This window comes from Muntiacus reevesi, chromosome 9 (genome assembly GCF_963930625.1).
Source record: "Muntiacus reevesi chromosome 9, mMunRee1.1, whole genome shotgun sequence".
In the NCBI taxonomy this organism is placed as follows: domain Eukaryota; kingdom Metazoa; phylum Chordata; class Mammalia; order Artiodactyla; family Cervidae; genus Muntiacus; species Muntiacus reevesi.
The window spans coordinates 48,287,587-48,313,667 of NC_089257.1; the positions used below are offsets into that span (position 1 = coordinate 48,287,587).

The 26,081-nt window shown below is 37.6% G+C and overlaps 1 protein-coding gene across 4 annotated transcripts in view; it reads right to left on the bottom strand.

Annotated features, from left to right (window-relative positions):
• Nucleotides 1–1,973: 1,973 nt before the first annotated feature.
• STK33 (serine/threonine kinase 33) overlaps nt 1,974–26,081 on the bottom strand; it is a 181,642-nt gene continuing 157,534 nt past the window's right edge. For all 4 annotated transcript variants that reach the window (XM_065944593.1, XM_065944595.1, XM_065944592.1 and 1 more), the window contains 2 exons: nt 17,758–17,955; nt 1,974–2,729 (listed from right to left, as the gene is read on the bottom strand). In XM_065944593.1, coding sequence (XP_065800665.1) covers nt 2,520–2,729; nt 17,758–17,955 — 408 coding nt within the window. In that variant the 3' untranslated portion in view covers nt 1,974–2,519. The remainder of the gene's footprint in view (nt 2,730–17,757; nt 17,956–26,081) is intronic.

The following is a 26,081-nucleotide window of genomic DNA, read 5'->3' on the forward strand; positions in this document are numbered from 1 at the left end:
GTATGGTAGAAGGACAGTTGGTCTGGCCTGGTGCTAGGGTGGGGAAAGGTATAGAAGCACTTTGCTTGGTAGCTCAGTTGTTCTGACTCTTTGCGACCCAGTGGACTATAGCCCACCAGGCTCCTCTGTCCATGAGGATTCTCCAGGCAAGAATACTGGAGTGGGCTGCCATACCCTTCTCCAGGGATCTTCCTGACCCAGGGATTGAACTGGGGTCTCCTGCATTGCAGGTGGATTCTTTACCAGCTGAGCTACCAGGGACACACCAAAAGGTTATAAAATCATTTCACCTTTTACTTGTTGCATGGTTCTGGACCTTTACTCAAATTTACTGAGCAGAATTACTAACTTAAGACTAAAGAGAAATATGGATAGAAATTTGGATGCCATTCATTTTAACAGAGTTCTCCAATGCATGACACAGAAGAAGGTATCACCATGAAAATAAGAGCATTTTGAACATAGGGAGTGTTCCATTTTTTAGCCCAGGAAGTTGGCAGAACCACAGCCATTGTCCCGGTTGACTTTTCTGCCAGGAGACCAGCCACCTCACCTCTGCCTCTGGGGGCTCCTCTGGGAAGGGGGAATCTCCACGTAGCTGAGGCTGGTTTCTCTGCAGGTGAACAGGACATGCTCTTCAAAGATAGCTCACTAATCCTGGAGAGAGGGTTTATAGGCTCCTGTTAGGACTGGAAATAATAATCAGGAAGGAGAAAACTTGTTGAAGCTTCAACTTCAGGTTTTTTAATTTTTAAAAAAGTATTATTTATTTATTTACTCTTTGGCTGTGCTGGGTCTTTGCTGCTGTGCGCAGGCTCTCTCTAGTTGTGGCGAGTGGGGGCTACTCTTTGTTGCGCTGAGTGGGCTTCTCATCACAGTGGTTTCTCTTGCTACGGAGCACAGGCTCTAGGGCTTGGGGGGTTCAGCAGTTGTCGTGCATAGGCCCACAGGCAGGCTCTTGGGCTCTAGAGCGCATGGGGTCGGTAGTTGTGACACGCAAGCTTTGTTGCCCCGTGGCACGTGGGATCTTCCTGAACCAGGACTGTCCCCTGCCTTAGAAGGCAGATTCTTGACCACTGGGCCACCAGGGAAGTCTCTAATGCCAGTTTTAAAATAAAGTGTAGACCATGTATACTAGCCATGTTTTGGCTGGCAGATTCCCTCGGGGGAATCATATTGAATGCACAGAGAAAACACTGGCTGAACTACTTAGCCAGGAGTGACACACATCAGTGTTATCTTTGACCCATTTGGAGGCCCATCTGGGTCTTCCAATTAATTGCAAGAAGCATGTCTACTATCTTCAGTCACTGGGGGAATTTCTATGCAATTAGTATCTGCTCAGCTGGCCAGGTGTGGGGCATTTTGGAGGCCCAGAGGACAATCCCATGAGGGCTTGGAGTGACGTGTAGATTACTACTTTATAACGGGAAAAGCAGGTACAAATTACTTCCTGAGAGTTTGTCCATGAGGCCAACGGAAGCATCTCTTCACCCAGTGTGACCTAGAATAGCAAAACTATTTATCCAGGTGCAAAGGATCTGCCTGCAATGCAGGAGACAGAAGAGACATGGGTTTGATCCCTGGGTTGGGAAGATCACCTGGAGGAGGGCATGGCAACCCACTCCAGTATTCTTGCCTGGAGAATCCCATGGACAGAGAAGCCTGGCAGGCTATGCTCCGTAGGGTCGCAAAGAGTTGGATATGATTGAATGACGGAGCACGCACAAAGGAGAGACCTTTAATACTAAGAGAAATCATGTACCTTCCCCTATGTCCTGCCTCATGACCTTCCCCAAAGATGTGTGCCTACCTTTGCAGCAGCAGATCAAGCTCAAAATATGCTTTTCAGGGCCTAGAGTACCTGATTATAGTCACCTCTTATTCATATAAAAATTAACGTGCATGGGTAACATCTGGTTTTTTTATTGATTAAATCAATACACTGGGAATTTAGCAGCAAGTTAATGGCAAATAGTTACAAAATCTATTTTTCTACATTTAAAATAAGCTGTCTTAAACAATCTACAGAATCTAAAATTACAAGAACACACGTGAATGGCTGAAGCACTTCTGCTGTTATGCCTATGGCAAGTTTATTAGTAATTTCCTAACAAATCTCCTAGTGCAAAGTGCACATAATCATTTGGAGCCTCTGCTACCATATTTGGCCCTCAGTTTCCCCTAAAAATAATTGTGCCTAAACGTAAGAATCTTAAGTAAAACTGGGCAAGTGTGCCCACAGCTTTGCTTTGAGGGCATCCCCTCCTCTAAACAACTCTCGAAAACACTTTGAGTTGATTTCAGCCACACTTGCCATCAAGTCTGTTGGTGTCTGTCCTTCAATACCACGCTGCCTTGGAGGTGAGGAGCTTCAATTCTAAACTGGTACAAACACGTGACAGGGCTCAGTGCAGCTAAAAGGCTAAAAGCTCAGCACAGTACTGTCCTTCTCCCCTCCTACCCCTTCATGCTTAGCACTAGAAAGGGCAGCTCTGTTTCTGCACTATTCAGCGTGGTTAGGGTTTCTTTCTGGGTCTAGGCAGGGCAACGGCTTTAGCAGTGCCTTTGGATGCTGCTCCTTGGCTTGAAGTCACAGGTGCTTTCTCTGCTTCTCCCTTGAGCTCAACTGGAGGGAGTCTGCTACCTACAGAACTTGTAAAACTCGTGTCAAGGTCGTCTATATTTTCCTTCTTACTGGGCACAGGAGTCTTTTCATAAGCAGTGGTCTAGAAATAAAAGAAAAGGCCTGGATTAATGTTCAGACACAAAGCAATATACATCAGTTCAAAGAAGCAGGGACTACACAGTTGCCCAGGATGTACAGGCTGAGCTCTCTTCAGATATGAGGTATGAACTAATCACATGTGTGAAACTGTCATTAAATGCCAAAGAAAGCTCCAGTAGCTCCTTCAAGAATACTGAATTCTTTAGTGTATGGGGTACAACAAACTACAGGCACAACTTCAAATCCACTACCCTACAAAATAAGTAGATATCTGGTACCATTCATACAGGGAAGTCCATCTGAACACAGTTGTAGTCATTCATCTTTACAGACTTCTAGACGAGCCTTCCGTGACAAGCGCATCATGACTATTCTAACTTGGTATAAAGTTGCTGCATGTGGCCCACTCCTCACGTGTTCACCCTTTTCCACCTTGATTCCAGGGCCTGGCTTCTAACCTCAGTCACACCACTTGGGCAGGAATGAAGACCTCTTGGAGTCTTGATGCCTCACGCTTAAATGAGGAAAATGGTATTTGCACATTTACCACATAGGCTTATGATGGGAATGAACTACTGTGGCGGCCATGGAAGTACTTTGTGAACTTTAAAGCACAAAACAAGTAAAAAGAATTTTAATAGGCTATTGTGTTTTCTCAGGTCACTTCACCCCACAGTAGAGTGGGGAAACGGACTCTAATCCTGCTGTCGTGAGGGAAGCAAAGTCCATTTTGACCTTAGACTCATTTTAAAAATGATCACTTCTCATTAAAAGAAGCTGGGCATGGAGTTCTGAAAGAGCAGAGGATGTCTCAGGAGACCTACACAAGCAGGATGGGGGACGAGACATAGGGGCACAGATGCAGCGACTGCTTATGTACATAGAATGATCTGGGAAAGGCTTGTAAGCTTAATACTCTGGCTAACTGAAATTATACATAAGAGTTAATAATCAGGTTAACAATTTTCAAAGAATGTGAAAAGGTTACATGTAACACAAAACAAACCTCGTGTGTATGTGTTGTTAGATTTTGGGTTTTTTTAATCACTCTTATGACACAAGTGACCATGTTCTATACATGGCTGTAGGCACTTCATATGTATTTGTCCAGTGAATAAGTGACCTCCCAGGGCTGCAGCAAAACCTCAGGTCACTTATGGATTTTTGGTACCTATATTTCAAGAAAGAGAAACTTTACCAGATGTTTGCTTATTGCAGATAACCCTTAAATATGTGCCTCTTCAGACCATCATTCAAGTATGACTTTAATAATAGTATATGTTAATTCTTAAGTTGGTAATTTTTGCACATTGAAAAATTAATTTGTATAAATTTGGACATGTAAAAAGGTCCTTTTCTGTTTAGATTTATTTTCTCAAGAAAAATTCTGGATTGCTTCTCTGTGTAATCTTTCAACGAACAGAAAATAATTAAAATGTGTTAGCGTTCAGTGGTACAGGTTGTCTTCTCCTTGAAAACTCCTTACACTTAGCAACAGGTTAAGAGTATAACACCCATGATGTTATAGGGACAGGCTGAAGAAAAGTTGCTTTGTTTAAAAAGTACAGAACTGGTCCCTAGCTTGGGCATTTAAATTCATAAAATTTTAAGTCACTTGACATACAATTCTCTTAAAAGGCGAATCTGAGTTTAACCTCTTTTTTGACATTTTCACCTCTTGAGTTACCATCTAAGTAGTTGAAGAAATGCTTTTCAATGTGTCCACTGCAACTAGTAATCTACAGAATAGAAATAGAGACAGTCATTTTCCCTTCAATGTGTTTAATACTCATATCTGGTTTAATATTTTCATCCTTCTTCATTTTCCATTTGTTAATGTACTCGAGTCATTAAAGTAGACTCAAGCTGAAGTTATCAGGAAGAAATACTCAGAAACAGCCTCCATGAGCAGGATTAGTGATATAAATATTGTCTCTCTTTTTTTTTTTTTCCAGAAATACTAGAGGTTCAGGTTTCTTCAGATAAGATATCTTAAGATAATGCCCAGAATTTCCTGGCAAAGTGGAAGGATAAAGGAAACTAAACCAAAATGTTTGGTTGCTCCAGGGTAGGAACATGGTATGCCTCAATTTCATTTAGAGCAAGATGAGAAAATCATATTACTCAGCCACATTTATCAATTTTACTTATATATAATTTTAGTAAATTATTTTTTTAAAAGGTAGTACATTCCCATGATTTAATATCCATAGCATTCAAAATCTCCTTCTTGCTCCCCAGTTAACTCAGCTCTGCCTCTCATTGGAGACAATGAATAACTGTCAATTTACACTGCACGTTCCCAGAGAAATTTTATGGAACTTCAAGCAAGTATTAGGTGGAACCAAATGGAATTGGTCATTATTTTTTCAGTCAAAAAAGCTTAATAATGGCAATTTTATATGGTTCAATCTAATCTATATATCAATGCACTTTCTTCTCACTTTTTAAAACAAATGGGTAGCCCACTGTAAACAGTCTTTAAACCCTGATATTTTTAAACTAAAATAGTCTTGAACATCATTCCATGTCAATACATAAAAGAGTCTCATTCTTCTTTCAGCATATGCAGTGTTCTCATGTCTGAATGTACCATAATTTATTTAGCCAGTTTCTTGGTAATGGACATTCAGGTTGTTTCTAATCTTAATTGGTAAAAATAATGCTTCTGTGAATAATCTGGTACTTCTGTCATTGTGTACATTTTAGAAGTAGAACTTCTGGGTCAAAAGTTGTATGGATTTGTAATTTTGAGAGACATCATCATATTGCCTTCTGTTGTAGTTGTACCAACTTATACACTTACAGAAACATTATGAGTACCTATTTTCTTATTTCTTTTTCAATTTTGGTACCAAAAACTGATGAAAACTAATACAGTCAACCATAATTTTTAGTTATTATGACCCTATTTTTATGTTTTTGCTTTGCTTGTTTTTTTAATTGAAGTGTAGTTAATTTGGGCTTCCCTGGTGACTCAGTGGTAAAGAATCCGCCTGCAATACAGGAGACGTGGGTTCGATCCCTGGGTCAGGAAGATCCTCTGGAGAAGGAACTGGCAAGCCACTCCAGTATTCTTGCCTGGGAAATCCCATGGACAGAGGAGCCTGGTGGGCTACAGTCCATGGGGTCACAAAGAGTCAGACACAAATTAGCAATCAAACAACAACAATAGTTAATTTACAATGCTAGGTTAGTTTCACATATACAGCAAAGTGATTCAGTTCTATATATATTCTTTTTCAGATTCTTTTCCTTTATAGGTTACTATAAGATATTGAGAATAGTTTCCAGTACTATACAATAGGTCCTTGTTGCTTACCTATTTTATTAGTAGTATGAATATATTAATCAAAACCTCCTAACTTATCTCTTCCCCTACTCCTGGCATCCCCTTTGGCAACTCCAAGTTTGTTTTCTATGTCTGTGATTTTATTTGTGTTTTGTAAATAAGTCCATCTGTATCATTTTATAGATTCCACATATAAAAAATATTATATTATGATATTTGTCTTTCTCTGACTTACTTCATTTAATATGATAATCTCTAGGTTCATCCATGTTGCTACAAATGGCTTATTTCATTCTTTTTATAGCTGAGTAATATTCCTATATATATGACACATTTTATTTATTCATTCATCTGCTGATGGACATTTAGGTTGCTTCCATGTATTGGCTGTTTTAAATCATGCTGTTACGAACAAAGGGTGCATGTATCTTTTTAAATGACTGTTTTCTCCGCAAATATGCCCAGGAGTGGGACTGCAGGATCATATGGTAACTAAAAAAAAATTAAAAAAAAAAAAGAAAAGAAACCTCCACAGTGGCTGCACCAATTTACATTCCCACAAACTGGGAGGGTTCCTTTTTATCCACATTGTCTCCAGCATTTATTATTTGTAGATTTTTTAAATGATGGCCATCTGACTAGTGTGTTTTTGTAGCTTTAATTTGCATTTCTCTAAGAATTAGCGATACTGAGTATCTTTTCATGTGCCTTTGGTCATCTATGTCTTCTTAGGAGAAATGTCTACTTTTTGATTGGGTTCTTTGACTTTTGGATATTAAGCTGTATGAGCTGTTTGTATATTTTGGAAGTGAATCCCTTGTTGGTAGCATTATTTGAAAATATTTTTATTCAACCACATTTTAACTGAGCTTCAAAATCAGCCTGACACTGGCTGCATGAAAACAAATCACAATGTTTGTTTATTCTTTACTCCCTGGTAACATCAATGCAAATCTATTACCTTTATGCAAATATTTATTGCAAATGCTTAAAAACTTTTGTGTGGTATGTGTATACCTTGTAAAACGTTATGTGTGTATGTACTTTACCATTTCTCTTTGCTAATCTGAAGTTGCATTAAATTTAGGATGCCATTGTTTAGGAATCAGAATCATTAGAGCTTTCCTAAAGACTGAGCCTTCCTTCTTGAACATCCCCTCACTGAAACTGTTCTGATGCTAACAAAAACATGGATGCAGGCTGGCCCACATGGTGCTCTTCAGGCCAAGCTATAGATTTCTTCACCAAAAGCCAAGTCTCTCATCTCCTTGGAATATAAATAACCAAAGCAAATTCCAACTTCTATGCTTTTCTCTAGGATTTTTGAAGGTTTCTTTTGTAGGTTACAGGTTATCTAAAATTTAAGTTTCTCTTTTTCTTCTCTCATAGTTGATGGGATTCTTCAGGGATCTATGCTGTAACTGATGCAGTTTTACAGTTTTGTATGTTTTGTAAGTAATAGAACAGAGGAATGGAAAGTGAAATTTCTATAGCCAAGGCTAGAAGTTACTAAGATCTTCCAGGTCATGAAAGGCGCATAGAAGGTGATGAACTCCCATAAGATTGTACAAAGGGGGAGAAATATGAGAGAGGAATCTCCATATTCATTTCTAGGGGGAAAGAGTCTATCTAAATGATCATTATGAGATTGTTGGTCATAATTATTAGTCCAGAAGAACATCTAAAAGACACTATAGAATGTTCTCCAAGAGAGGATCTAAAAATCATTGCAAACTGCTCTAAAGATACTGGTGTACCATACCACTGCACAGTGACCAAAAGAACCTGGCTATCATCAGAAAGCATCTTAGAAATCAAAGAAAAAATTCTTCTATCCTTAGTTATCATGAAGAATTCATACCTGAAAGTCTGCAACCAGTCTGAATAGATACAAAGAGACCAGAGAAGGTTTACATACAGGCTATTGATGTGATAATGGATGGAAGTTTCTTTATAAGAGTTATTCAATCTAAATTTATAAAGAATAAGAGGAAATATGCTGTCTGGCACTGTGGAGCTAGACAGCGTCTCGAGTGCTGCAGTCAGGATGGTTACAGCAGGGCGCACCTAAGCAGGCAGCATTTCAACTGTTCTGCATCTTTGGTGAACTCTTACTGTTTAGGACTGCGGAAGAACCTTCATTCCTGCTCGAGGTAGAGTGATGGATAAGATAACCTTATATGGTTCCCCCCACCCAAGTTCTATTTTTCAGTAATCCAGCACCATGGGCCTGATTTCTCCAGATCATATAATTAATCTTGAAAAGGGGGCTCCATGTGTGCAAAGTGATATACATAACAAGAAAACTGGGCTAAGTACACATATTTCATTATTCACTGGCATAACTTTAACCTGATAAACTCATCTGGTTATAATACATGCAAAACCTGTAAGCTCTAGGCATATCCTTGAAGTTAATACCAGTACATGATTACTAGAAACTGTTACCATTTCTCTGAATTTTGAGTAAAATACATGCTATTTAAGTAAAGTGGTTTATCACCATAGCAACCATTTCTAGAGTCACACATTCAAATTATAGGCCTGCACAAGGTCCAAGTGACAGAATATTCTGATATAAGTTTTCAGCTATAGTTTTACTATCTCTCACATTCCTGTGCTTTTCAAAAGGAAGAAGGAAGGGAAAGAAAAGCAAAGGAAAGAAGAGAAATTGAATTCCAAATATATATCAATATATTTCTTATATAAGGCTACTCACATAAAGAGCAAAGCTAGTGGAGGTGATGGAATTCCAGCTGAGCTATTTCAAATCCTAAAAAATGATGCTGTTAAATGTTCCACTCCATATGCCAGCAAATTTGGAAAACTCAGCAGTGGCCACAGGACTGGAAAAGATGAGTTTTCATTCCAATCCCAAAGAAGACCAATGCTAAAGAATGTTCAAACTACAGTACAACTGAGTTCATTTCACATGCTAGCAAGGTAATGCTCAAAATCCTTCAAGCAAGGCTTCAATAGTATGTGAACCAAGAATTTCCAGATGTACAAGCTGAATTTAGAAAAGACAGAGGAACCAGAGATCAAATTGCCAACATCTGATGGATCATAGAAAAAGCAGAGGAATTCAAGAAAAACATCTACTTCTTCATTGACTATACTAAAGCCTTTGACAGTGTGGATCACAACAAACTGTGTAAAATTGTTAAAGAGACAGGAATACCAGACTACCTTACCTATTTCCTGAGAAACCTATATGCAGGTCAAGAAGCAACAGTTAGAACCAGACATGGAACAACAGATGGTTTAAAATTAGGAAAGAAGTGTGTCAAGGCTGTATATTGTCACCCTGCTTTTTTAACTTCTATGCAGAGTACATCATGCAAAATGCTGGGCTGGATGAAGCACAAGCTAGAATTGAGATTGCCAGAAGAAATATCAATAACCTAGATATGCAGATGACATAATGCTAATAGCAGAAAGCAAAGAGGAACTAAAGAGCCTCTTGATGAACATGAAAGAGGAGAGTGAAAAAGCTAGCTTAAAACTCAATATTCAGAAAACTAAGATCATGGCATCCAGTCCCATCACTTCATGGCATATAGATGGGGAAACAATGGAAACAGTGATAGACTTTATTTCCTTGGGCTCCAAAATCACTGCAGATGGTGGCTGCAGCCATGAAATTAAAAGATGCTTGCTCCTTGGAAGAAAAGCTATGACCAACCTAGACAGCCTATTAAAAAGCAGAGATATTACTTTGCTGACAAAGGTCCGTCTAGTCAGAGCCATGATTTTTCCAGTAGTCATGTACGGATGTGAGAGCTGGACCATAAAGAAGGCTGAGTGCCAAAGAACTGATGTTTTCAAATTGTGGTGTTAGAGAAGACTCTTGAGAGTCCCTTGGACAGCAAAGAGATCAAACCAGTCAATCCTAAAGGAAATCAACCCTGAATATTCATTAGAAGTACTGATGCTGAAGCTAAAGCTCCAATACTTTGGCCACCTGACTCAAAGAACCAACTCAAAGGAAAAGACCCTGATTCTGGGAAAGATTGAGGGCAGGAGGAGAAGGGGATGACAGAGGACGAGACGGCTGGATAGCATCACTGACTCAATGGACATGAGTTTGAGCAAACTCCAGAAAACAGTGAAGGACAGGGAAGCCTGGCCTGCTGCAGTTCAAGGGACTGCAAAGCATGAGACACAACTGAGCAACTGGCACTTTCACTTCTCATAGTAAGATATGCTGGTAAAAATTCTCTCATCTTTTACACAGTTGAAAACTTTTTTAAATTTTATGTTTATCTTTGAAGGAAAATATCGCAGATATAGAATTCCAAGTTGACAAGTTTCTTGTTTTATATTATTTTCCACTTAGCAGTTTAACAATGTTGTTCCATTATTTTCTGGTTTCCATTATTTCTGTTGATATGTCAAAATTGCTCCTTTGATGGCAATGTGCCTCCTCCCTCTACTCCAGATGCTTTCACAATTTTCTCTCTCTGATCTAAAGAACTAATGGGCAGAATTCAAAGCAACCACAGACGCCAAAGAGTAGTGAGAGAATTCCTAAAGCAGATAGCCAGAGAAAGAGAATCTTATATTCCATTCACCTAAGATAAATGAACCAACCTAAGATTTGAACTGCTAAGAAATTTTCAGTTTTTATCCAATCAACTAAATACCTGCTAAAACAGAAATGTCAACACTTTTTGAAGGAACACAGTTGAATTCAGAGTTAATACAACACAACATTTCCAATGTCCAGGATACAATCCAAAATTACTTAACAGAAATAACAATCAATAGAGACAGATTCTGAGATGAACCCAGATACTGGAATTAGCAAACAGGTGATTATCATTACTATTATCAATGATGTAAAGTGAAAAATTACATTATAAATAAAATAGGTCTCCATAGAAAAACAAACAATAAAAAAGACCTAAATAATAATTTTAGAACAAAATATGGTATCTGAAATTAAGTATTAAACCAGACAGATTTAACAGGAAAATGGACACAACTGAGGAAAGAGTAAACCTGAAGATAGATCAATAGAGTGTATCCAATTTAAAGAACAGATTGAAAAAAATGAACACAGTCTTGGAGGCTCACTGAACAATATCAAATGGTCTAACATATGAGCAATTAAGAGTATCAGAAAAAAGAAGAAAGTGCTTACAAAATTTCCCAAACTTAGCAAAAGACAAAAATACAGATCCAAGAAGTTCAGCAAATCCCAAGCAAGATAAATGTGAAGAACATGTCTAAGCAATATGACTCAAATTGCTGAAAACCAAAGATAAAGAGAGAATCCTGAAAACATTCAGAGAAAAGCGACACATTACATACAGGAAAAGAACACTTCAAATTATCAATGACTTCTTATCAGAGAATTCGAGGTCAGAAGGCAGAAGAAGAACATCTTTAAAGTGTGGACCAAAATTACCTGTCAAACTAGAACTCTGTAAACAGAGAAAATGTCCTTCAAAAATTAAGACAAAATAAAGACATCCTTAGATAAAAGAAAACTGAGAGCAGACATTCAATACAAGAAATGCAAAGGAAGTTCATCAGGCTAAAGAGAAACAATACTAGATGGAAGCATAGATTTTCTGAAAGGAAAGAAGAGCATCAGAAATGGTAAGTATCTGGGTAAATATAAAAGGCAATTTTCCTTTTAATTTCTTGGAAATAAGACTATTCAAAGTAAAAGTTAAAACACTGTTTTGTAGGGTTGATAATTACATATATGTAATACATGAGACAATTATAGCACAAAGGTAGGATAAGAGATGAATGGACCCAAATTAATACATTTGCAATTGAAGCAGTGTTTTTACAACCCAACCCAATGGGTTGGTTCTCCATCGGGAAAAATATACACAGCATATACTAACAGTTATAATCTCTAAGGGGAGCTGAGCAAAAGCCAGGTTTGGGAGAGCAGGGAAATGATTTGAAAAGATTCACTAATATGTCCCTTCAATCATGGAAGTCTGGCTAAATCCATGGAAACTCAAGCCTTACATAGGAGATTCTAATAGGAAGAGAAGTAGGGACAAAAGCCTTGTTGTTTATGGAAGCCTGTGAATCCAAACTAGCAAGTAGCTTTGCTGACAGCATTAGATCAAAGAACAACAGGCTAAAATTCATGTTAGCACAATTAATTATTTGTACCTGTATTAGTCAGCTATTTCTACAGCTGTGCTACTGTGTTTGGGAGGTCTCTAGGTCCTATGATTCACTATGAAGACTCACAGAAATCAGCATAGAGCTGTACTCATTGCTATGATTTATTATAGTGAGAGGATGCGGAGCACTATTAGGAAGTGAAAAGACCCTTGAGGAGAAGTCCAGTGGAAACTATGTTCAAGCTTCTAAGAGTCCTCTCCCAGGAGTCACACAGGATGCACCAAATTACCCCAGCAACAAGTTGTGACAACACGTGAAAGGCTGCCAACCAGAGAAGCTCAGAGACTCAACACCCAGCGTTCTTATTGGGAGCTGACCATGGGGGCATTCTCTGCCTAGCACCTACCAAAATCTCAGACTTCCAGAGGGAAAGCAGGTGGTCAGTATTAACTGTATTGTTTGTAAGGTTTAGGCACAATTAATCATTCTTATCAGTTAATAGTAGGTGTCCCAAAATCTAAGTTCCCAAAAGCTAGCCAAGGGCTAACCTTGAAAACAGGCCTTTTCAAGGATAGCAGCTTAGGCTTGCTTTAACTCTTTTCTATACAACTACATAACAAAGAACTAGAAAAGTCTCAGTATGTTAAAACAATGAACATTAATTTTCACTTGGAGGTGCTAGGCTGGACTTCAGGTTTTGTACTGGGTTCCAAGTCTGTTCCACAGACCTTCATAATTCCAAGAACTGTGGCTTCTGTAGTCATGTTCTTCTCATGGCAGGTGGCCAAAATACAAGAGAGCAAGCTAAATCATGCAAACACTTTTATGGTCTCTGCTTATATCACACCTCAACATTCTGTTTGCTAAAGTCAATATTATAGCTAAGACCAACATTAGTGAGATGAGAAAAGGGGTAGGAATGTACATATTCCTTATAGAGAGGTTTTAAATAATTGGGAAAAACAATCCTATCTACCACAGTGCCTTAAGGATCTTGCCAAACTGAGAGGGCAAGTGAGGCTGGAAGCATCACCTGATCACCTTTGAAAATGATATTTCTTAGTTTGTTCATTAGTTTAGGACCACACCTCTGCCCAAAGGAGCCTTAAAGCAGACAAGAAAGAACATGCGATTTTAGCAACATTCTAAGCAAGTTCTTTGAAGTGAAGTGAGAGTGTCAGTCTCTCAGTCATGTCTGATTCTTTAAGACCCCATGGATTGCAGCCTGTCAGTCCATGGGATTCTCCAGGCAAGAATACTGGAGTGGGTTGTCATTCTCTTCTCCAGGGCCTCTTCCCAATCCAGGATCGAACCTAGGTCTCCCACATTGCAGGCAGATTCTTTACCATCTGAGCCACATGGAAGCCATGCATGGTTTTTAGCAAAATAATAATAAAATTAATAACAGCTAACATTAATGCACACTTACCATATGTCAAAAGTATTATATGCATGATTTCATTTAACCCTTGGTTGACATCATTATTATTCCCATGTTAGATATGAGGAAACAGAGGCCAAGAGACTTGCCCAAGGTCCTAAAGCTTGTAAGTGGTGAAGCCAGGATTTGAATTGAGGCAGCCCAGATCTAGAGCGTGTGCTTTTAACCAGTAGGACATTGTAAATGGAATGCTTTGGCACAGATGCCAGATTACAGTGATTCTGTAATGGAGTATAAAAGTGTGCCCAAAACATGGAAGAACCACAAAATCTGCACATGATTCACAGGGGTTCAGGGAACTAAGATTTAAGTTGTAAGAACATAAATTTTTATCCTACAGTACTAAAATACTAAGAAAACTTGACTTTTTCCTCACAGCAACAGGTCAATATACCACAAAGTTCAACTGTTTAATTTCAATCTTATTTAAATTCAAATATTCTTTGTCTTTTAAGAACTGCTAATGAACACATTGCATTGCTCAAAATAACCTTTCAAAGTTGCTAAGACACCTTGCCTTTCTATTTTCTAGACTGGATAAAAAAAAATCTGATAAACGTACCATTTCCTTGATTCTGTAAAGTCCATGTTTTCAGTCAAGAAAAACGATCACAAAAACTTTCCATTTTCACTAAATAAGTATATTCAAGATGGTGTTCAGTAAACAAATTAACAGCTAAGAAGTTTATTCTTTATTAAGGGAGAATTCTATAATGCAAATATACTTTTGTTACATACAGAGTTGCTAGTCCCTCCCCCTATGGTTGTGGGGCTGTGCATTTTAATTACAGGCCTTCTTTTCTCTTTGATTGTTTTTTGAGCTTAATGAACAATGAAAGTAGTGTACTGCTTATCCGAAATCACTAAGGACTAAATGCAAAAAGGCATGTTCCTGCAATAAGCAATAGTCTGCCAAGTGTCTCATCTGAAGATGAGTCAATGCTGCTATAGGAGTTAAACTCTTGGGTCTGCCTGATAGAGTAGATTAAGAACCCACTGTGGGGAATTTAGAGGGTTCCCAATAACACAAAACACTTTCTAGATGTACTCAGGCTGTAAAATACAAGATATATAAGAGAGAACAGTTCTATTTTCAAAAAAATACACCTACCAAAAACAAATTAAAGGTTGAAAATGAAAATTTTAAAAATGGACATTGCCAAATGCCAACTATTTGAAAATAAGGTTGAAATGGTGAAGTATAATATCTTCATCCAAACATGAACAATGAGGAGATACACACTGTATTTTTCCATAATGCCCAGGGCATTTGGAAACAAGGAAAAGTTACCCAGAGAAAGAGGAAGGTGCTTAGTTCAAGTGGTTTTTCTTGTTTTTGTTTTTAAATAATTCCTCACTTTTTCTGCTAGTTTTCCAAGCACTTTGCCACTTATCTAAAAAGTGTGAGAAGTACAAAATCAGGAGCTCTAAATGGATTTATCAGATTCTCCAGAAGACAGAACAGTGATACTATGGAAAGCAGGATCTGTGGCAATCTGCATTTACAGTAAAGCCAAATTTCAAATATTTTAATGGAAAAAGAATCATATACATCTCTTTATAGATAGTGTAAATATTTATCAATCAAATTATCCATATAATCTAATTTTAACAAATGAATTTTTCCCATGGGAAATATTTCAATATTATTAGAATGATTTTTAATAAAATTAAAGTTTCACTCTTAAGGATACTAATTACTATATGAATCCTGCATGGACTCAAGACTAAATGGCCAATCCTATTTTCAGTAATCACTTTAGATCTTATACTCTACTATTTACTGTTAGTGAAGATTTGGGGGAATAAAAAGAAGTAATTTCTTAAACTCAACTTCAATGTAATTAACAAAGTGCATATTTATTCATAAAAATCCATGAAAAACCTTAACATACAAGAGAAGACTTTCTTTTAAGGGGTAAAACTCTTCAGAAAAACTCCCAAATAAGGTAAGGTATTCCTCCCAAGATGTCACAGCCAAAGCCTAAGCACAGGAAAGTCCTTAAAGGACACCCAGGGCAAACGCCTACTCATTATGTAGAAATTCCTGGCACAGCATGTATAACAAGTAGTTTTCCAGAGTTGGTATGAATGCTTTCAGTGGCTGAAAGGTGAGATTTACCATCCACAGTCCTGCCTGTGCTACTGCAGGTGAGCTCTGATTGTGGAAAAGTTCTTTCTGCTAAGTAGAAAAGTACATTCTTAAATTTTCAATCCATGAGTCTAGTTCTAGCATCCATAAGCACCTCAAATTTCAATCCTTCTGTCCCCTAACTGGAAGTAGCTGAGAACACCACACTGAGAACATCACGGCAAGTGTTATCCCTCTACTCTGACTCAAAGAGAGCGTAAGAGGAGAGCAGAGACGTGACAGAGCAATGAGAAAGGAGATGGAAGACGACCAAACATTTGGTTTACAAGGATATTTTATGTTCAGATCAGTGAACATAGATATAATCCAAGACTACAAAAGGTAATGTGTGTATGCGTGGATTTGTGTTTGTATATATATGAGTATATACATATATAAATATACTTGTATATATGCATATATGTAGATATATACACATATACAAGCTTCCCTGGTGGCTCAGTTGGTGAAGAATCCGTCTGCAATACAGGAGACTGCCTGCAAGAGACCTGGGTTTGATCCCTGGGTCAGAAAGATCCTCTGGAGAAGGAAATGGCAACCCACTCCAGTAATCTTGGTTGGGATTTCCCATGGACAAAGGAGCCTGGTGGGCTACAATCCATGGGGTCATAAGAGTCAGACATGACTTAGCAACTAAAACATCACTACCATGTGTGAGTATATTATTGTTGATGCATGTGTGTAATACGTAATGTATGTGTATGAGAGTGTGTGAGTGTATGTGTGTATGTATATATGTGTGAGTATGTTTACATATGTGTGTGTGCACATGTACGTGTGTATAAAATTCTAAGTCAGCTAGCAAGAAATTTTTCAAACTATGTTCAATGAGGAAATGCAAACATGGGTTTTCAGGATGTTATTTTTAACAAGAATACCAAATACACACATCTGCTGAGCACTGCAGGAGTTGTTGACAGACTGGAGAAGGTGAAAGGGATTCAATAACCTTATGTTTACATTACATAAAAATATAGCTATTTCATCAAAATGTCTAAATAATTAAATGTTAAGCCTATTATCTAGACATTTGCTATCAACTAGATGAAGAAGTTCCCAATGAGTAAATAAAAATCAACCAGATCACTCTACTGGGTCTCTTTCCTCAACTTTCTGACAGAATTCGTGGCAGGGCAGGTACAGGCAGCCATGCTGCACCTTCCTCACTGTGGATCAGGGCTTACCCTCCAGTCCCTCTCTCCACTCTGCCCGTCTCTAGGTCTCAGAGAACCGAAAGCAGCAACTCCTCATAAGTCTGGGGTGCTCAGAGGTAAGTCTGCCCCTGATGGCAAGATGCTCCATCGTTAAAGAAGAGCTCAAATACGCTGATTAGACTTCAAGACAAGAACGAGAACAAACATACAGAAAGTTTTTCCTCAATCACAGAAACAAAAGAAAAGAGGATTTGGGTAAATTGTCAAGATATTGAATTAGTAGAATGCAATCTAGAATTAACCAAATGTTACTTAGTTTTATCCACCAAAAAGAATAAAACTATATCTAATAAAGTAAGATAATAAGCCTATACAAACAACTTTAGGTATCATAAAATTGGAAATGACTAACTAATGTAAGAGTAATTTTTGAAGTAATACATAAACCCATTCCAAATTGTATAGCCTGGTAAAATACATACATTATTCATTGTGACCCATTAGCCAAATCCAGCACACCACCTGTCTCTGTAAAGTTTCGCTGGAACATTCAGTTTTTGTCTATGCCTGTGTTCATGCTATAACATCAGTGTTGAGAAGTTGTGACAGAGACTATTATGGCCTAAAATATTCACTATTTGTTATAGGAAAAGTTTGCAGACCCCTCCCCTATATAATCACGGATCTTAAAATAAGCATCTAGCCCACATCACTAAATCATGCTAGTTTCAAGCTTTACTTTCTTTATCATGCAAGTTTCTTTTGTAACAAACCATTACAATCCAACAATAAAAAAGAGTTGCAAAAATGTTCCAAGTGTTGTGAAGGTATTTTACAGTTTGGAGAAATGAAACAATTGTTTTTCCTACTTGTTTTGTTGGTTCTTCCTACCTGTTTTCCTTCCTCTTCATCTGAAGAGTTACTGACATCAGGGACATTTCTGCTGGGTTGGTACACTTTCAAATCCTCTTGTCCAGACCCGCTGTCTCTTTGATCTGTTGTGCTTTCCTCATCACTTTCTGGGTTATTTTTCCATTCCTTCATCATTTCTAACACATTGGTTGGTCTCGCTGAAGAAAGTGTATTGCCCTAATATTAAATGATGAATTTTTGGTTATAAACAGTTAAAAAATTGAAGACTCTGACGTATTTTAGTAATATAATCTCACAAATTCATTAAGTCACATGGAAAAATTATAATGTTGAATAAATAGCAAAACTTCTGATGCCCTTTTGAGAATACTCCTTGAGTTGACATGTCTCAGACCTCTTCACTAATACTTTTTACAATATACCAAAATTTAGGGGTGGGAGAATATTCAGTTTTAAAAGAATAATACAGTTCATCGCAGTACTGTTTATAATAGCCAGGACATGGAAGCAACCTAGATGCCCATCAGCAGACAAATGGATAAGGAAGCTATGGTACATATACACTATGGAATATTACTCAGCCATTAAAAAGAATTCATTTGAATCAGTTCTAATGAGATGGATGAAACTGGAGCCCATTATACAGAGTGAAGTAAGCCAGAAAGATAAAAAACATTACAGTATAATAACACATATATATGGAATTTAAAAAGATGGTAACAATAACCCTATATGCAAAACAGAAAAAGAGACACAGATGTATAGAACAGACTTCTGGACTCTGTGGGAGAAGGCGAGGGTGGGATGTTCTGAGAGAATAGCATTGAAACAAGTATACTATCAAGGGTGAAACAGATCACCAGCCCAGGTTGGATGCATGAGACAAGTGCTCAGGGCTGGTGCACTAGGAAGACCCAGAGGGATGGGATTGGGAGGGAAGTAGGAGGGGGGGATTGGGATGCGGAACACATGTAAATCCATGGCTGATTCATGTCAATGTATGGCAAAAACCACTACAATATTGTAAAGCAATTAGCCTTCAACTAATAAAAATAAATGGAAAAAAAAAAGAATAATACAGCATGCTTGTGCAAAAGAACACTAGATAGGGCAAGTCCCTGGAATCCAAAGACCCCCTTACAGCTCTGTTCTTAGAAAATTAATAGAGAAACTGAAAGAATGAAAGAAGTTGTCCAAAGTCTACTGGGTCCAACACTAAGCATAAGCCTGTGTGTACGTGTGTGTTAGTTGCTCAGTCATGTCCGACTCTGCAACCCCATAGACTGTAGCCCACCAGACTCCTCTGAACATGGAACTCTCCAGGCCAGAATACTGGAATGGGTTGCCATTCCCTTCTCTAGGGGATCTTCCCTACCCAGGGATTGAACCTGGGTCTCCTGCACTGCAGGCAGATTCTTTACCCTCTGAGTTACCAGGGAAGCCCTATGGGTAAGTCTACATAACATCAAAATGTCTAGGTAAAAAATCTAAGTTCAGTTGATTAGTCTGGTATTGTATCCAAGAATAAAGATGTTTGACTTGAAAGCTCTTAGTTGACTGGAAGATTTAGATATAATGTGATCATTTGATTATAATGTATTCTATGCACTGTTTAATTCCAGATGTGAGTAGCTCATACAAAAATTAACCACTTAATATTAGCTATATTTTTCTCAAATAAAATATTCCATCTAATGCCAGGAAATGCATGAATGCAGTCTCACAGGACTCCTGCTAGACTAGGTATACCTTAAATATTTTTGCTCCTAATGCAGACTAGTAGAGAAAGTCTGGACAAGAAGTTTGGATCACATTTAGATTAAAAACAAGAAGTTTAGGCATAAGCACAACTATGGAGTGATTCTAAACTAATTTGACATGTGAATGGATTGAAGCATTAAGCAACAGGGATACAGAGTAGTAAACAGCCAGGCACTTTAAGGGCAGCCATCTGAGTACACTGTGGAGGATTTGCACAGCTTAATAAATTCAGGGTTAAAGACACAGACAAACACAAAGCCTGGAATACTAGTAACTAAATGAGGATCATTATGCAACTCACTCCCTGCAGTTCTTCAACGATATCCTTTTTAAAGAAGATCGATATTCTTACCACTTTCACAGCATCCTTCTTTTGGTTGCACTTCTGCAACCTCTACCCATTTACTCCCAGAATACCCTTACCATGCCTTCTGCCAACCCCTAGCCTACACTTCTTTCGAGGCTTAAGTTCTCTGTTAAGTATCCCAGAACTTCCAAAGATGTCATCAACTTAAATGAAGCACAGATGAAGACTCAGAGGCCAAAAAGGAATTGAAATTGTTTAGAACAGTAGATAGTCTCAGAGCTCTCATCTGTATGATTTCTGATCTCCAAGGTTCTGTCAACAGCCCTGCTTTATCAATGATTCATCTGGCCTCTACTATAACTTCCTGGCTTCACTGCAACCTTGAACACTAATCACAGTGTCCAGGCTCCTAGAATACCAGTACACACAACTTTGCCTTGAACTTCAATCTCTCATTAGAAAACAGAGATAATCTGACACATCTAGGTCTGTAATCCTAGTCCTCAACTGCCCTTCCCTGATAAACTCTCCATAAGTTAACTCTCTGGATCCACAGTAGTTATTGATGGTGCTTACCCAACATTCCTGTCTTCAAGGCACATACTAGAATCTTGCCTCTCTACTTCTTTTGGGACATGACCATATGACTTGTTTTGACCAGTGAAAATGTGATTTGAAATAACGTGTATCACTTCTAGATAGAAACTTTGAAAGCTTGTGGTTTACATGTTCTCAATACCTGCATTAGTAACAACAGAAGCACAGAGACAGAGTTCCCTCAGCCTGGGTCCCTGAGTGAAGACAAAGTGAAACGGAACTTGCTTCCCTCCTCCAAGCCAATATGCCATGGAAGGCGTCAAGAACACTGAGATCTGGGAGTTGTTACCACAGCATAATCTGGCCTGTCTTGATATAGGTAGATAGAAGACTAAAATTTACATTCTGTGAGTCACCTCCAAAAAGCACAAAAGAATGAGCTCACTGTACAATCAGCATACCCAACAAAACTGTAATTACTACAGAAACCATATGCAATCAGTACCATGTGATAGCCAATTTATTTAGGCAGTATTGACTTCGCACAGCCTTGATATGCATGAATTTCAGTCATCATGAATTTGTTAAATAGTATCAGTCACCCAGCAACATAGTTCAAATTTTAGTCACTATCGTACATTAACTATCACTGCATAAAGTTCAAACTTCACTGTGAGCTCTTCAATACACAATCACCATGTAAATTACAGATACGCATCATGGTCAGTGATCGGTCATGTCTGTTGGTGACTGGACACCATCCATCTGCCACTCAGTTCACACACAGACAGCAATGTGTGCAGCTGTGTTGCTTCCTTGTCTCCCAGGTAATTTGCCAACAAAGATGAAACTGCAACAAAGAAACTAAAGTGATAATACTGGAAGTAAAATCTGAATCAAACCTAAATGGAGTAACAGAAGAAATAGCTGACCATGAGAATGTTGACACTGTCACTGAAAGAATCCAGATGTGCAACCAAAGGAACTTAGTAAGGCAAATGAGGAAGGATGAAGATACTTCAGAGAATATGGTGCCCACAAAAAAAACAAATTTAAAGAATTTTCAGAGATATTTCATGACATTGGAAAGACAAAGGATACCGTGTTACAAGTTAATCCAAGCTTGTAAAACACTATGACAATTTGCCAAGGCATAAAAAAGATATTTCCCTCTGTATTATAAGAAGGTAAGCGTTTTTAAAACTAATCTTGATAAGTTTTTAACCAAAAAATAAGATACTTTAATTCTCAGTATTTCTAATGTTTTAAATTACAGTGCAAAAAAAATAGTTTTATTTTTGTCTCATTCCCTATATTTATTTATAATTAACAGTTGCTGCTGCTGCTAAGTCGCTTCAGTCATGTCCGACTCTGTGCGACCCCATAGACGGCAGCCCACCAGGCTCCCCCGTCCCTGGGATTCTCCAGGCAAGAACACTGGAGTGGGTTGCCATTTCCTTCTCCGATGCATCAAAGTGAAAAGTGAAAGTGAAGTCGCTTAGTCGTGTCCGACTCTTAGCAACCCCATGGACTGCAGCCCACCAGGCTCCTCCATCTATGGATTTTCCAAGCAAGAGTACTGGAGTGGGGTGCCATTGCCTTCTCCAATTAACAGTTAGGGAGTTTTTTTTAACATTTAACAAGAAATTTAAAGGGCATGGATCATAATTTTTCCATTGATTATTAAAAGCACTTTTCACAGCTTCAATATACACTATTTTTATGGTTCTGCACTACTGTGCAAAGCAAGAACTACCTGTACTATCTTGAACCTGCATTTCTAGCAATCTTTCAAATGCTTGGTTTACACACACACACACACACACACACACCCCCACCCCAAGAGCTTGGTGACTGACACGCTACAAGTCTAAAGTAGAGCACCTTTGTATTTAAAGAAATGATCCTATTTCTTATTTCAAAGAGACTGGGAGAAGAGCAAAAGATCCAGAACAGGAACATTATCCCCTCAAAAACACTCTACTATTTATAAAGTTTTAACTATTTGCTTCCTATATTTTCTTGTGATATCAAACAGGGCACAAACAGTGGTATGGACTCCACACTTTCCCTCTTGTCTAAAGCCCATCCAATAACTTACTAGACTCCCTGCTTCCTGCCTGCTAGCAGTTGAAGGAGAAATTGCATCAAATACTTGCACTGATCAGATGAATAAATGGCCCAGGCTGCATGTTATGAACCTTCTAGGATCAGGAGAAATTATACATAAATCAACCAAACAAAAACTGGTATAATTTTAGGGTAGACACTGCAGATTGTGGAGATACCGCACCATCAGAACAGTAACTTCTGAACTCCCTTTATTGGCTATGTTCAGGGAGTCACGCCCCGAACTCATCAACCATGAAACAGCGAGGGGCAAGAACGCAGCAGTAACAGACTGATAATCTGAGGCTCTCATAAGTAGAAAACCAACCTTTTGGTTAACAAGTTTCTACTTGTTTAACTAACAGCTTGAGATTACTTTATTTTGAAAAGCTAGAAAGCTGAACACTCAGAGGAGAAGTTTGGTCAAATACCAATATTTGGACTTAATGCCTGAGTAGGCAGGTCCTACAAATATAGACCCAAGTATACATCATCATCTAACAAAATTTGCCTTTTCAAGGATAGAGCCTATCAGTATTTTGTAAATAATAAATATTTAATAAGTATTTTAAAATGAATGAATAATATGTATGAGTTGGGATAAGATGGTTTAAAACATAAAATAAGCTAAGCTAAAAGGAAACATTCTGGGACTTCATCATCTTTATTTTCTACTTTTCATAAATAGCTAGAGCACTTTACTTTGTAATGTTCTGAGGGATAAAATGTTTTCAACAGGAAAATGGATGCTGCTGCTGCTTAGCGGCTCAGTCGTGTCTGACTCCTTGCAACCCTATGCACTGTAAGCTGCGAGGCTCCTCTGTCCATGGGAGTCTCCAGGCAAGGATGCTGGAGTAGACTGGCATTCCCTTCTCCAGATCTTCCCGACCCAGGGATTGAGCCCACGTCCTCCCACATTTCAGGCAGATTCTTTACCACCAGGAAAATGGAATAGTCACTTTATAAAAAAAAAAAAAAGCACATAAAAGGATGTTCAATGAGTTACCAATTTATACCTAATAGATGGACATAAATTTAAGTTTGATGATTCTCTTGGTGAGGGTGTGGGGAAACAGGTTTCTCATTTACTTGCCTTTTATGGGAGGATTAGTCAGTAATAAACCATCAAAAATGTGTAAAGCATACTCTCACAGACCAGTAGTTCAACTTATAAGAATTTATCCTATATGCTGACACAGTATACAAACATATTTTACAAGAACATTTGTTGCACTATTGTTTGTAATAGAAAAGTCCTGAAACAGTTTAAATATTTCATATTCAGAAGGGAAAAATAATAGCATATCCATGGTTTTGGATACAATGCTGCTTTTAAAAAATAAGGAAATCGTTCCAAAATACATTTGATGAAAAAGAAAAGTTTGCGTAATATAAATCCATTTGTGAAAAGTAGATACAAAAAAATATACAGAATGTATTTAAAAGAAGACATAAGAGACTTAACAACGGTTATCTTTAATAAGAGGGAATGAGGGAATGCTTTGTTTACCATTTAAATCATTTACCAAGGGTAATGGCAACTATTATATGACTAACAATTAATATAAATTATATAGGAAAAGAAATAGCATAAATCACAGGACAGACGGCACCCAATAAAATCACTAAACATGTCCTAATGGGTCTCAGTGAGTCCAAGGCAGCAGTGGAGAAAGGTAATAATGGATCACTAAAGTAAGCAAGTGTACCACTTAAAAGTTTTTCCTAACAATCATCTCAGTGATTTTGTTTTCACAAGTAGAACAAATAATGAAAACAGACAAGGTTGGTGTTGATTCTCCTGTTCTTTAAGAGGAAACAACCTGAGAAATTGAGTAATTTACCCTTATACCAAAATTGCATTTCCAATTGTCTGCTAGCTAGAATTTCTAGCTAGAGGTGTTGCTGAGCCTTCAATATTGTAAGGTATACTTGAAAGCTGCTAAGAGGATAGATCTTTAAAGTTTCTATCACAACAAAAACATTAATCTATGCGAGGTGATGGATGTATTAACTAATTGTGATTATCACTTCATAATATACATATAAAACCATTGTTGTACATCTTAAATTTATATAATGCTATATATCAATTATATCTCAATAAAGCTAGAAAAATGAAAACAGACTCAATATATTCCAAACCAACATTCTTCAGACTGGAATAGGTAGTGTGTACCTGCCTGTATAAGAAGACTTCATATGGCCTGTGGGGGCAGGGATAGTTTGCAGGGGATCAGTTTCAAGACCCTCAATTTCTAATGATCTCTTCTTTTTCATAGGACACCTGCTTGAGCAAGGATGTGCAGTAATTCTTCTCATGTTCTTTTCTTAAGTCACCTTCTTATAATGCTTGTTACTGTACATATATTTGTGTGTGTATGTGACAAACGCTTACATCTAAAATATGTAACAAACTTATATAAATCAATACATTTAAAAAAGAAATAGAAAATGGGAGAAAGACTTGAACAGACATTTCGTAAAAGAAGATATTCAAAAGGACAATTAGCATAAATAAATAAATTAGCATAAACATAAAACATGACCAATTTCATTTGTCATTTGGGAAACACAGATTAAAACCACAATGAGATACCATTATATATCTACCAAAGTATCTAGATTAAAAATACTAACAATACCAAGCATTGGTGAGGATGGGAAGCAAAACTAGAACTCTCACACCACTGCTGGTGAGCAGTACAAAATGAACTTAGGGAAAAGGAACAAAAGAACTTTCTGGTGAGGGTGGAAATGTTCTGTATTTTGTTCTGGGCAGTGATTACACAAAAGTATACATATATAAAAATTCATCAGCTAAACTCTTAAAATCTGTGTATTTTACAGTAAGTAAATTATATCTTAACAAAACTATGATTACTTTAAAAATAAATTTCATCACTTCATAGATATTACTACATGTGGCTCAACCATTTCACAGTTGCAAAACATCCCATTGTCAGACTATACCGCAATTTATTCATTCTCTAGGAAGAGGGAATTTGGGGTGACTCTGGGTTTTTGCTCCCATAAACACTTCTACAAACTTTATCGTGTATGTCTCCAAGGGTACATATGTAGAAGAACTCCTTGGGTATAGTCTTAGAAATTAAATTTCTTGGTATACAGTATGTGAATGGTTAACTTTAATAGATAATGTCAGACCCTTTTCCCAAAGTAGTTGTACCAGTATACTCTCAACAGCAATGATTTAAAGAGACTCTTTATCTGCATGGGTCCCAAAACCTACTACTGTCAGACTTTTCAATTTTTAGTTTATCTCACTGAAGTCCTGATTTGTATTTCCCTGATCATTAATGTAACTGAGCATCTTGTTGCATGTTCATTAGCTAATTGTAGGTCCTTACTTGTAAAGTCTGGTCCTGTCCAGTTGCTTGTCCATTTTCTACTAGGCGGTTGGTCTACTTTGTATTGATTTGTAAGAATCACTGAGATTTCATGATATTAATCTTTTCTTGGTTATTTGGGTTACAAAAGCCTTCTCCTAGTCTATAATCTATCATCTTTCCCTAAAATGCTGTTCTATGAATAGAAATTCTGAAGATTAATATAAGTCAAGTTTATTCCTCATTTCTTTTATATTAATGACTTTGGTATCTTGTTT